Genomic DNA, 12,667 nt, shown 5'->3' on the forward strand with positions numbered 1-12,667 from the left:
AACCTTTCGATATCGTCTAGTGTTGCCATTGACTATCTATATTGATGGTGATAGAGCATATGGTGCTACTTGGCCTCCTTGGTAGACTAATGGTGAAGGTTAGCTAGGGAGAGAGTACAACAACCCCTAGAGCTATTATTGTGGGAAGAAGAAGAAGAAGCCATGGTTCTTTCTGAGTGGAAAAAGAAAGCTTGAACTTACTTGTAATGGAGGGAATTTCAGTTTTGAACGATTGCGTAATGGAGCAAGAGCTTTTGTGGCCGGAGTATGATAGACTTTCGTAGCTATCTTTCAGTACCTATCAAACTTCGTTTACAGCGGATCCACATATGGATGCCGTAAACCCCGTAAAAATGAGATGTTACCTCATGTTTGGTGTTTTTTTTTAATTTCTTGATTTATTTCTTCTATTTTCTACATTAAGTTGCCTTGTTGCTCATTGGACGAGCCTCCTTTTCTCTCTCCTCAATAAGGCCCTGTAAAAGACCTCCAAAATCTCCTAATGGGTCAAACTTTTTAGATTAGAAAAGATTTTCTTAAGATTGAAAAATGATGTCCAAAGGAGCTAGTTTGATTGGTTGATCACTCGATCGTCGTGATCGAGGTCATGGGTTCGAGTGCGACCAAGCAACCTTGGTAACGCTCAAGGATGTGTTTGTCGTTTCGCATGGGATTTGTGCGATTTGTCAAAAAAATAAAATGAAAAATGATATAGCGCATGAACGAGTTGAATGCTATACAGGAGCATGGTCTTAAAAAATGATAAAAAACGAAAAGTTGTGCCTTGCTCTTTAGTTAAGTGTGCGATCAATTTTAATAATATGGAAAACCTAAATTTATTGTTTGATCACTGTTGACATTTCAATTTTTTCCTTTTGCCTCCTTATATTGCCTGCTGTTCGAAAACATATAGCAACAAAATATTATTAGCTCCATCTATAAAATACAGAAGGCTACATTCTAAAATACGACAAGCATATCCATTGGCACATATAGGCTCTAAAAAGAGCTATCACTTCGTGATGGTTGGTTGGCAGGTTGGCAGTGCTACTTGTAGGCTATCGTGCAGACAACCACATGCATGTGCACAAATTATTTTCCTTAAGCACTAAGTAACACGGGTCTTAAATGAAGCCCCAACCATGGGATCCATAGTGGGAACTCTAGGAGAGAATCACAAGATGTGCAACAGCATCCGATCGACGAAAAGTAAACAAGGACACATTTAGTAAACAAGGACAAGGAAAGCTGGGGGTTTGAGTTTAGTTATATATGTTATATTTGCCATTCATGTCACATGATGTGCGCGGGCAAGGTGGTTAGGCCAGGAGGTGTTGAGTTAAATTCGTGTGGGTGCAAGGTGGACGCTTATTTTTGTTGGGCCATCCATTCGCCTCGAGATTCTTGCGGGGGACAAGAGTCATTGATCCCACAGCCCAAGTGTCTTAAAGACCCCATGCTACTTAGCGTTGACGATTCTCTTGAACATGGTGTTGAACGCATGCATGTGCCCATCATATCACTTTGTCAATTTCAAAATATCCATGTGCCTTGCTTGGCCTCACGGGCCACAACTTTCTCATCCACACCGAGATATGCCTTAGTAAAGCTTCTGGTTACAAGGACACACCTGTTCAAAGACCCTCTCTTCAAAGGCATCACGAAGAAAGCGGCAGGAAAGCTCAAGAAAGGTGTGGGGATGAATAAACCTAGTTCTTGGAATCTATTTGTTCGGAGTGTACAAAAAGCTATCAAAACTTCGGGTCCTCGGGTTAAAAAAGCCAATGAGGCACATATCAAACATCTCACTGAGGAGGTAGCACAATTAGCCTCTAGGAAGGCTGCAGGACTGGCTACCGAGGATGAGCACAAGCGATGGCTTGAAGCTAAATCTCATCTGTTCAATGAATAGCTGGAGGAAATCAAGAAGGCGAGATTGCTCTCTAGGGAAACTTTCCTTCAACTAGAGCCTTCTAACCAAGCGTAGTTTTTTAGGGCTCTGAAAGTGAGAAAGAGTCGAGGCCATGTGCAAGTGCTCGAGGATGAGAAAGGGAATGCAATTAAAAACCAAGATGAGATGGCTGGACTTATGCTCAATTATCTCAGCTAGATTATCGGCCAACCAGAGACCCAATCTCAGGAAGTGGAAGAAGCCCGAGCGTCTTTACTTGGGAGTGTTGAAAAGAAGGTTCCCCAGGAGGACGTCAACCGCATGGAAATGGCCTTCTCTGAGGAGAAATGCTCAGCAGCATGAAAAGCTCTTGGCCAAAATGTTTGCAGATGATTCGCTCCTATTCTTGAAGGTGTGCCCTCAAGTTGTCATGAGAGCTCTGGAGATTGCGCAAAAATTTGTCGTGGCCTCGGGATCCAAATGCAATATATAGAAGTAAGACTTATCTCCTTATCGGAGAAAAACTCTTTTGACTCTGCAGTCTGGATAGGAGAGATTATCTCAAAAGGGAGTGTATTCAGACACCTGGGAGTCCCCCGTAGGAGTGGACGTAACCTACGGGCAAAGATTTCAATGGGTCCTTGAAAAAATAAACTCAAAAATGAGAAGATGGGAGTTTGTTCTCCTTCCCTTACAAAGCCGGATTAGAGTGATTAATGCTTTTATGATCTCGTATATTGCTTTCCTCAGCAACGTGCTCAAGATGGCTAAGTGTAACTGGAAAGAATTCTTAAAAGCAGTGAAAATGTTTCTTTGGAAGAACAACACGAAAACCTCCTAGCCATGGCAGTGGGTTAGATGGGAGGTAGCTACTCGCCTGGTAGACCAAGGAGGGCTCGGCATTCTTAACCCTTTATCCCATGCTGAGGCCCTTTGTGCCAAATTTGTGGTCTCACTAGCTAAACATGACCAAGCTTGGGCTATCATGACCAAGGAAATGCTTGATGTAGTAAAACTAGGATCAAAAGGGGGAAAGTGGAAGGGGGTTGTGATGCATGACAAACTTCTTGTCCCGAAGTGGTCTTATCTTAGATCTGGTGGACTCTCAGGGGAACTGATAGTGCAAAAGAGCAGCTGAGGTTTTGAAATGGGGGGAAGCAACCAGATACTTTAAGAACTCCATTTTGCACTGGTCCCCTCGGCTCTCTAAAATATTGGGGCCGCCGCAAAGCCCCTATTGGATAGAAATGGCCAGGAATATGAATAATAAGGGGCTCGTTCTACTAGAGCAATTTTGGGATGGCAACATAAGTGCTGGAAAACTGTTGACTCTTTAGCCATCCAATTTCAACTGAATGGCTTTGAGATCTTACTAGTCTACAAGGTGATGCCAATTTGTGAATCCAACTTTGAATGGGACGCTTGGAGATGGCCCGGGAGTAGCCTCTTTTGGAAACCACATTCTAAAGGCATTTACCATGCATTAATGCGGGAGGCTAATTGGTGTAGGCCCCTCAACAAATTATGGAAGAGGCACTAGACGGAAAAACGATGGGAGGGAGTCATGGAGGACATGGCAAATTCAGTTTTTCAAGACTGGCCTGTTCTTTGGTAGTAACAGGTTGGGAAGTCCTGCTCTTCTTGTCTGCACTCAAATAATCATGTACTACTTCTTTCACCAGATTTGGCAAGCAAGGAACTGCCGCGTGTTTGAGGGGGATCTGGTTGTGGCAAGCTTTTGAAATCATACAAGAGAGCAGAGTGACAATCCACACAATCGGAGACAAACAAGCCTCAGAGGACTAGTCTAGAACAATACATGTCATGATGACATCTTGTAATAAATAAAGCCTATGAGTGGTTGTAGTTTCTCTGCCAAGCAAAAAACTTGTAATCCTTTGACCCTCAAGGCTCGGTCGGAGCTCGAGGCTCGTGTATATTTTTGTTGGTCTTAATACTATCCACTCACAATTGTGAGTTTTGCACAAAAAAAAAAGAAGGAAGAACCCTATCTATCGGTTTTTTTATAGCCTTGATTAATTTTTGTGAAAGATTCTAAAGTCTAAATGTAGAGGGTTGAAGTACTTCCACATGGGCTTCTCTTCTTTCAAACTTTGTAAAAATTGTGTTGTGCTAACAAAGTAAAGAAATAAAGATGCTCAAAAGAGGCAACGCTATTTGGTTTTCACAAGAAGTTTTTGGACAGATTCTCACAATAATTCTCACATTGAGACTTACCTCAACATCATGAGATTTTGCCCAATGTTTGCAATGTCAACAAATCACATAAATATTCAATTCTTTTGGCTAATAATTTGACTTTCTAGGGGCACAATTCAGAAAGTTAGGAGAGCAATGTCAAGAAAGTCAGGAGAGCAATGGCATGCACTATTTGGAAAGTCATTAGATACTCATAATGGCATAGCATGACTTCTAGATGGTGACGTAACTTACCATTATACGGAGAGCAATGTCGAGAAAGTCAGGAGAGCAATGGCATGTACTATTTGGAAATTCATTAGATACCCATAATGGCATATATGGTTATGTAACTTACCATTATATGGAGTGCAATGTCGAGAAAGTCAGGAGAGCAATGGCATGTACTATTTGGAAAGTCATTAGATACCCATAATGGCATAGCATGACTTCTAGATGGTGATTACCATTATATGTAAATATAAATTTGAGAAAGAAAAGAGTATGTTTCTCATAATGTTTAGGAAAATTAAAGTGGATTCTATAGCCATTCAAAATCATACTTTGGATGTGTCTACATTATGCTTCTTTTGCTTTTGAAATCATGACAATCTAACTTTTGGTATAAAAGTGGCTCACTTTCAATCTCCTTATTTGGTAATAGTAATTGGTCGTTTTTGTCAAACGTGGAAGGAAAATAATTGCTCGTTCAATTTTCGATAATATTTGGTTATCAATTTAATCTACAAAGACATATCTAATGACTAGTACGGCCGGCCGCCTTCGGCGGCCTCTCTCTCTCCCCCTCTCTCCCTCTTTATTGCGTGCAAAGGGGCTTGTTTTTGTTTTGGACTTTAGCCTTCAAATCGTAAATTGCGACACGTGTAAAGGGCTCCCCCTTCCACCATATTATGTTAAGTAGAAGATTACATCTTCTCTTTAAGGGAAGTTGCCCTTATAGACATAATTTTGCCCTTCAACTTTGAAATAATTGGAGACTTCAAGCCTCCTCATGTTCCTCGTACTGTGAGTCCTAAAAAGCTACACCACTCCTTGTCAATGACTATGCTTATTTTCACTTTTGAACCTCACAAGTAAAAATTTCACACCTTAAAATTTTTCCTCAGATTGTTAATTTTGCTTATATATTCCCTATTAATAATAAGAAGTATCATTCCACTTCATGAAACCTTCCCTGTGTCTTGGTTTTGGTCGAGCGCTAGACAAGGCGGCTTGTCATTTGTGTATACATTATAACCATCTTTGCTTCGTGTCTGCACTATAGAGATGAAGTGCACATGCATTATCTTCCTTCCCAGCATTCTTCAATGCTGGCATGTGCTTGTTAAGATCATGCCCTGAGTTTCTCTTGGAGGCCTCATGCTCAAACGAGCCCTCGCCCAAAAAATCAATGGCCTCGCTGGTGGAATCTGACGCATTGACAAAAGTCCATCCTTGTTCCGTTTCAAGCCTACCAAGCTCCTCAAGATTACCCAAATCACCCTCGTGCGTGCGTTTTCGTTGTTTCATCTTCTGAGTCTTGAAGACAGGGGCATGGTGGTAAACTTCTATTGGCTGGTAGAAGCTCAAGGATCTGGACAAGCAGTCCCCTGCATTTAGTCCCTCCATAGTTACCCACCGTTGCTTTAAGATTGCAGCTGCACATCCAATCAAAAATCAGTTTGTGCACATGCGCCTAGGATGCGTGTGCGCATGCATGTGCTTATGAATGAAAGCTTACCTTCAAGAGCAGCATTGCTGGTAATCAAGTCTAGTTGTAGCCGATCCAAGAGCCGGCCAAGATCAACTGCACTTGTCCAATTCTCAAGCCCATGTCCACTTTGCATTTTCAGACGCCCACGATTTGCATTGCCACCCCAAATCATCCCCACAGGGCGGGGAGGTTTTGTACCGTCCGTCATCAATATGATACTCCCACTATCACCTTCCAAATCAAAAGTCTGCTTGTTTTCCCCTATTACAAGCAAGTCAGTGAAGTAGCATATTCCACGAGCATCATTATATTCCATTGCATATGCCATAATGCGACCTTGTGTAAGTCCTGTGCTTCTTCCAACTTTCATGACTTGCCTGCCTACAATGCTGTCAATTTGAGCTAACAACTCAATAGGTTTGGCTTCCCCCATAGCCCCCACCCCCTTCACAATTGTTGTAACTTTCGACATATCAAATCCATCACAGAAGGGGATGAAAGCTCCGTCAGCCCGGACGAATGTCTCTATTGAAAATCACCAATATTTAGCTGTCAGATTAACAACTACGATAGATGACTGAAGCACAAAGCTTGAGAGCAATTGCAACACATTATACTTCCTCAGCAACACTTTGACCTTTATAGGCTACAGCTATAGAACTTCAAAATCTGCAACAAGACTTCAAATCCTTGCTCTCAATTTCATCTTCTAGATTCCTGGAGCCCTAACTTATCATTCTGCGCGTACAAATAGTTTGAACTTTTAACCATCAAATAAGACTTTTTCAGAAAGAGCTTTCAATTTCAATACCTGGATTAACACTTGCAAAAAAGTGGTACCACCGTTCGTCTGAGATATATGATGTTGCCCTCTCGACAGCACCTAGGTAAATACCTGGCCCACAGTTTGGAGGCAAAGGGTGAAACATCTTTTGATTTGGATAATCCATATCAACTGCCACATGTCTATTCGTCAAGAAGCCAACTTGGCAGGCACCATTCTTGCTTTGCACTATGGCTCCTAGAGTACCATATGTTTCTTGACTCGCTACCTGACAAGAGGAAACAAAAAGACAAATTATTTACTTGATAAAATTATCATTGTTTAAAGTTCGGCACCTCAAAAAAACCTTTGCATAAAGGAGACCGCAGGGAAACATGTGCTCACTTAAAGAACCCTAAGCAAGACAGAAGAGTGTATGCACTAAATCTCATCGCTCCGGATTCACATCATCGAGACAAAATGTTGCAGACATTTCATCTTTCACACATACTCAGACAAAGCAACCACCCATCGTTCAGTTACTAAGGAATTCCTAGCCACAATCCCAAAATTTATGGTCAACTGTAATGATAACCAGTTTTCATATGGGATATGGGAATATTTGCACTGCTTCTAAATAGGTAAAACAAAATGTTTCTACAACAGTTCCTTATCATTTGCACCCATCCTTATTGGCTACCCCAGAGACCACTGTCTATAAAATTATGTGCATCTCTATCTATCTCATCTTTTGCTACACTTCTACATGATCAGTTTTGAAAGAACAGCCCATTGCTTTGAAAATTGAAGGGAAAGGTAAACATCTTGATACCTATACATTAAAATAGTACAAAGTATGTCCTCGGAAGCACAAAGAAAGGGTTCCCTTGATAAAACAATAACATTTTTGGCACATAATAAGAATCATGCAAAAAGTCTTAAGACCTCCGTTAGACATGAAATAACACAAAGTCACAGAAAGCATGTACCTGAGATCCCGGACCAATACAGGGATCATTTCCACGCAAGCCCTCCACAAGCTCCGTGTAGACCTGTTCTTTGGAAGTGTTACCTGTTGTGCAGTGATAGGCAAATTCAACAACATCGACATCGCACCATATACACCCAGGACCCTGCAAAAAGATCCTGATGCAATCATTTTACCTTCCGCAGCCTAATAACAAGCCCACATATGAATGCAAAGAATTTAAAATCCCACGAATGAGATTATCTCTCCGACGTATTGCCTCTTTGCATCAGTCACACGCAAAACAAGATAATATAAAGAAGAGACAATAACATAATCCACTCCACGTTTGTGTCTGCAGATCAAAATGGTAATTTTAAAGCACAGTTGGGAGAGGAGACTGACCTCAAGGTGAACTGGAAGCCTCTGCCCCTTTTGAAGCCACGCTTTATGTACTTTCCTAGACACAAAGACAATGATGGCAGGAATGTTGGTCAAAACACCTTGCTTTATCCGAAATCCAATCGCAGTTCCAACACTCACTCGGCGCAGCTGCTCACTATGATAAGAGCGAATAGTCATCAAATCTAAAAGTGTTGTAGCTTGTGGCCCGCTTGGCGCTCTCTCGCTGACATCAGAGCTTATGTCTTTTTGCAGGCCACAAAAGTAGTTGGTTCTTTCAATAGCGCTGCCTTGTAGCCGATATGCTGGAGGCCACAAAAAGAAAGCGGCACTATTCTCAGCTTGCAGCGGAGTAGAAGTATTGTCTTCCCATGGCCGCCTGTTAGAATTGCCAGAAGAGAGACAGAAATCACATTCTAAAGCTGATCCCTCTGATGAACAGCATTGCCCCCCCACTTTAAGGGTGCCAGTCTCCTCCAAAGTCCTACAACACAACCCTTTACCCCATGGTCAAGCACCGACTCACGACATCAACATGGCCAAAGCGAAAGCCATGACAAGTTATTAACTGTAATCACAGCCCCCATCTTTATAGGGATAATGATACTCACATGCACTTAATGAGAAGTAATTATTCTGTAACACCCGTGATAATGATCCTCACATGCAGTTACTGACAAATATTTCTTCTGTAACACCCATAACAAAGATCCTCGCATGCACTTAATGACAAGTAATCATTCTGGAACACTCATAATAATGATCCTCACATGCACTTAATGGCAAGTAATTATTATGTAACTCTCGTAATGCTACTAAATCACGCTGAACTGCCAGAGATACAAATGACATGCTCTCCTGGACGCCACTTGCAAGGCACCCAATGTCCAATGCTAGAATTCTGGAACACTCATAATAATGATCCTCACATGCAGTTAATGGCAAGTAATTATTATGTAACTCTCGTAATGCTACTAAATCACGCAGAACTGCCAGAGATACAAATGACATGCTCTCCTGGACGCCACTTGCAAGGCGCCCAATGTCCAATGCTAGAATAAGACCACAGAAATGTAGGTCCATCGATGCAATGGCACAGCAATCAGATGACACCAGGAAACCTTGAAGTACTTTAGGTTTCCATGAATTAAAATACACAATATAGTCTGGATGGGCATATCATATCCATCTGCAATAATGTTGCCGGATAGCACAACACTTGAAATTATGATCACTAAATAAGCTGAAATGTACCTAAATCAACTTAAAGAGTTGTTTTCGCCTTCATGATAAAATGCATGAAACAGAATTGGACGCATGCAGTCCTTATAAAGTCAAGACAAATAGGCATGCAGAGTTTACATTCGTTAAAGGCTCTGCAAGTAGAGGGAGTACCCTTCATCTGAAGGTGCTTGAGGGACATTCAGATTCACGAGTTCTTCGGCGGGTTGATTTGTCTGGGCCAAATGTGCAGATTTTTCTTGCCGACAGCAGCTAGCCATAGCTGAGGTGGGGTAGATTCTTGTTTTCTTTGTCATTCAGGAACCATGCTTGAAATGGGCAGTTCTTGAAAAATCAGAAGAGATTTTTCTCATGTCCCCTTGGATCATTGTACCTAATCAGCTTTGAGTTTTGGCCCTTCTGAACTAGAAGCTTCTGCTTTTCTCGCACAGGTCTTCGAAATTTTTCAGGTTCTCTTTATGAATAGGCTCAGGTGAAGCCAAGCTTTTTGTAGATATAAGAGAGAGTATGCTTAGGATGGCTCTCTCTCTCTCTCTCTTCTCGAGAGGCACCTGCTCAATTGTCCCCCTTGCATAACAACTCTCTCTCTCTCTCTCTCTCTCGCTGTGGCGCCTAACACTTAACGGCTACGTTCACGTCTTGAGTTCAATACTTCTTCCTTGCCGTCGTTGTATTCTTCTTATCCTCGTCCTCCTCCTCCCCTCCTTCCTTCTCTCAACTAGGCCTAATCATACACATGGTGTCAAATTTCTCTCTCTCTCTCTCTCTCACACTCTCTCTCTCTCTCTCTCTCTCTCTCTCTCACACACACACACACACACACATGTCTATGTCTATGTGTATGTCTCTCTCTCTATATGAAGTTAGATGGATTGTATTGGAGATAAGGAGCAATTGGGTCATTTATTATACAGAGAAAGAAACAGAGCTAGCTAATTGGGGTCCTAGTTTGTATGTAAATTAAGTTTGAAATGAGTAGAATCTCTCTCTTCTCTCTCTCTCTCTCTCTCTCTCTCTCTCTCTCTCTACTCATTTGACCCCCTCTTACTCCTTTTATCAATGGAAATAATGATGGCAAAGCTCTACTTACTAAGGTTCATAATCAAAGGCTCCCACATGGTAGCATGTTATGTATGGAGGAATGTGCAAGGCAATACCACTCTCCCAACAATGTCACAATCAATGTCTCCTTTTGATAGAAGCTTGCAAATAGTTTTGTTTACATCTTTGCTAGTGGGTACCCATTTTGTGAATGTGACAATGGAATGTTGCTTGACCTTTATGGTCCATGCTTTAGAGTTTATTTAACATCAACATTATTCTTCTTTTTTTACAAAATAGTTTCCTTAAAAGTAAAAAGTGGGAAAAGTATCTTCCTCTATTCTAAATGCAGCAATGCTGCATATTTTTAGTAGACCTACAAGGAGCACATCCCAAAGAATTTGAAACGACATATGACTGCCATAAGCTCAAGGTTCATCCCACAATGCCTCACCTAGCAAGAGCATGTACGTGCGTGCACACACACACACACACACACACACACACATACACACACACACACACATGGAAAGGAAGAATACAATAACGTATCTCAAATGAAAATGTGGCCTATGAGACCAAAACATTTTGTATAATGGAATGTATCATCACTTAAAGAGAAATAGATGGAATAAGGCAAGATGCCTTTATGATTGAATAATGGCTCTCAATCGAATCCTAGCGTTCCCTATCTACCATCATCTCTAACGTCACAACATGAGCTGAGAGGGCTTCGAGCGGGTCATCCACGGGATGGGAATGCAGGGGATTTCTGGAGACTTGCCGAGAGTGGCAGATCTACTCCTACATGGTCAAGATCTACAGTGTTGGAGGTTTCCTCAAGAGGCAAGTTCCTACCGATTCTGGCTTGGTCATGCAGGGGTTTTAGCTCCCTATTTATTTCTTGTTGTGGGGCTAGGCGGGTGGTCCCCTCTTCTCTTTGAAGAGCTTCATGCACGACTTGGTGGTTTTTGAGTTTCTCTGTTTGAGCTTAGGGATGTGGGGGTTGGGGACACACATCTACCTGGTGGTGGCAGTAGAGGGCTTGTGGTGACACCCCCTTCCTTCTCTAGTTCTCGGTGACTTCATGGGGTCGATGACAGTCCTTGGCTTGGATTTGGGCAGGTACATGTGCTCCGTGGTTTTGTTTTGGTCTATTTGTATTTGTGTCTTCTCTTTTTGGTGACTTGAACACTCTGGGTTAGAGTGGTACTTCACTTGGGGTGGTGGCATTCAAGATACTAGTGATGGTTCTTTGATGCAAGATTGGATGTTGATGGTATAGCTTTGGTTGTAGTAAGTTATTTTTTGTATCGGTTTCAGGCATCCTGTAAAAAGCCCGCATGTATGTATAACTATTGCGAACTTGTGGTTTTTCTATCTAATGTGGCTTCCATGGCTCGATGGAGCATGGAGTTGTAGACATTCTTTTTTGTTATATAATATATATCTCGTGAGCACTGCTAAAAAAGAGAAATAGAAACTAAGTCTAAAGGTAAAGTGGCGAAAGGTCCTAAGAGCGAGGAGTCGGTAGTAATAGGGGGCTAGACGGATCCCTATTCCTACTATGGATGCATGGCTTGGGGGGTCCATTGCATTCGTAGGGTACTTAAAAACCCCCTCTATTAAACTGTCGGTATGAGTAGGTGGGTCAAATTTAGCTTTTGGGGTTTATTAAGGAGAATCTAAGGGATATGCTCCCATGCGTTTGGGGGAAAAAAAGGCAAAAGATGGCAACAACACTCCGGCAATTGTTAAATTTTGGCTAGCATGCTATCGTGGTGGTGATGCTGATCGGCTCAGGTGGTCACAACATCTTTTTGGGGGGACTCCGTTTTCTAAAGAACAAAGATAAAAGGCTTCATCTCCTACACATGCGCACACAGGTAGTGAAGTGGTTAGAGCGCTCGCTTCTCACTGGAGTGCTGCTGGGTTCAAGCCGTGTGGAGTGAGATGTGTTGACTTTTTGTCAAAATTTTTATTGCCGATTGAAAGTGAGGAAACTGGCTGGTTCTACTTCGACATGATGAAAAGCATGCCAAAATTTAACTAAAATTTAGCTCTGCGTCGCCCTCGGTCTGTCCACTCCTTGCAGAAGCAAGCTTCGGTGGCTCTCTCCTCTTTAGAAGTCGCTCTCGATTTTCCCTTGCTTTTACAAGCGCTTCCCTCGTTGGCCCTTGCAAAACCCTCTGACCATGATGCTCAACCTCCAACAAGTTGCACGATGTTCTCTGTCTGCAAAAACTGCCCTCTGCACGTTGCTCGTCGACTACTTTGATTTTTGCTCCTGTCCGCTTTTAATATCAATGTGGTGTTTTTTATTTTTCAGTTGTTATGTTCATAGTGGGCGGCATTGCCCTTGACCCAAAGGCCCATCAAATTTTGGTATACATCTTAACTGAGGCAATGATCATATCAACCAAAGCATTACCAATTACAACATCTTAG

At 42.0% G+C, this 12,667-nt stretch overlaps 1 protein-coding gene across 3 annotated transcripts; it reads right to left on the reverse strand.

Moving 5' to 3' along the window:
• Window positions 1-5,183: 5,183 nt before the first annotated feature.
• LOC147422189 (protein NARROW LEAF 1-like) lies at window positions 5,184-10,102 on the reverse strand. 3 transcript variants are annotated; one of them, XM_086503205.1, is made up of 6 exons: window positions 9,332-10,102; window positions 7,940-8,315; window positions 7,557-7,700; window positions 6,616-6,856; window positions 5,832-6,329; window positions 5,184-5,748 (listed from the first exon to the last, which is right to left on the reverse strand). In XM_086503205.1, exons 1-6 carry the CDS (start codon window positions 9,472-9,474, stop codon window positions 5,342-5,344), a joined length of 1,809 nt encoding a protein of 602 aa, XP_086359331.1. In that variant the 5' UTR covers window positions 9,475-10,102; the 3' UTR covers window positions 5,184-5,341. The 3 variants fall into 3 exon arrangements, with proteins under 3 accessions (XP_086359331.1, XP_086359329.1, XP_086359330.1); XM_086503203.1 differs by having other exon boundaries at window positions 7,940-8,420; window positions 9,332-10,094; XM_086503204.1 differs by having other exon boundaries at window positions 7,940-8,433; window positions 9,332-10,094.
• Window positions 10,103-12,667: the final 2,565 nt, after the last annotated feature.

Source organism: Adiantum capillus-veneris, chromosome 27, assembly GCF_014529385.1.
Source record: "Adiantum capillus-veneris isolate H3 chromosome 27, ASM1452938v2, whole genome shotgun sequence".
In the NCBI taxonomy this organism is placed as follows: domain Eukaryota; kingdom Viridiplantae; phylum Streptophyta; class Polypodiopsida; order Polypodiales; family Pteridaceae; genus Adiantum; species Adiantum capillus-veneris.

What these genes read in the sequence shown, in the direction of transcription:
- LOC147422189 (XM_086503203.1), bottom strand. Translation starts at nt 9,474, where the DNA reads ATGACAAAGAAAACAAGAATCTACCCCACCTCAGCTATGGCTAGCTGC. An exon ending in GTATTGGTCCGGGATCTCAG is followed by an intron (nt 6,857 to 7,556) that starts GTACATGCTTTC and finishes TCCTCTTGTCAG; the next exon opens with GTAGCGAGTCAAGAAACATA. An exon ending in TTTTGCAAGTGTTAATCCAG is followed by an intron (nt 6,330 to 6,615) that starts GTATTGAAATTG and finishes GATTTTCAATAG; the next exon opens with AGACATTCGTCCGGGCTGAC.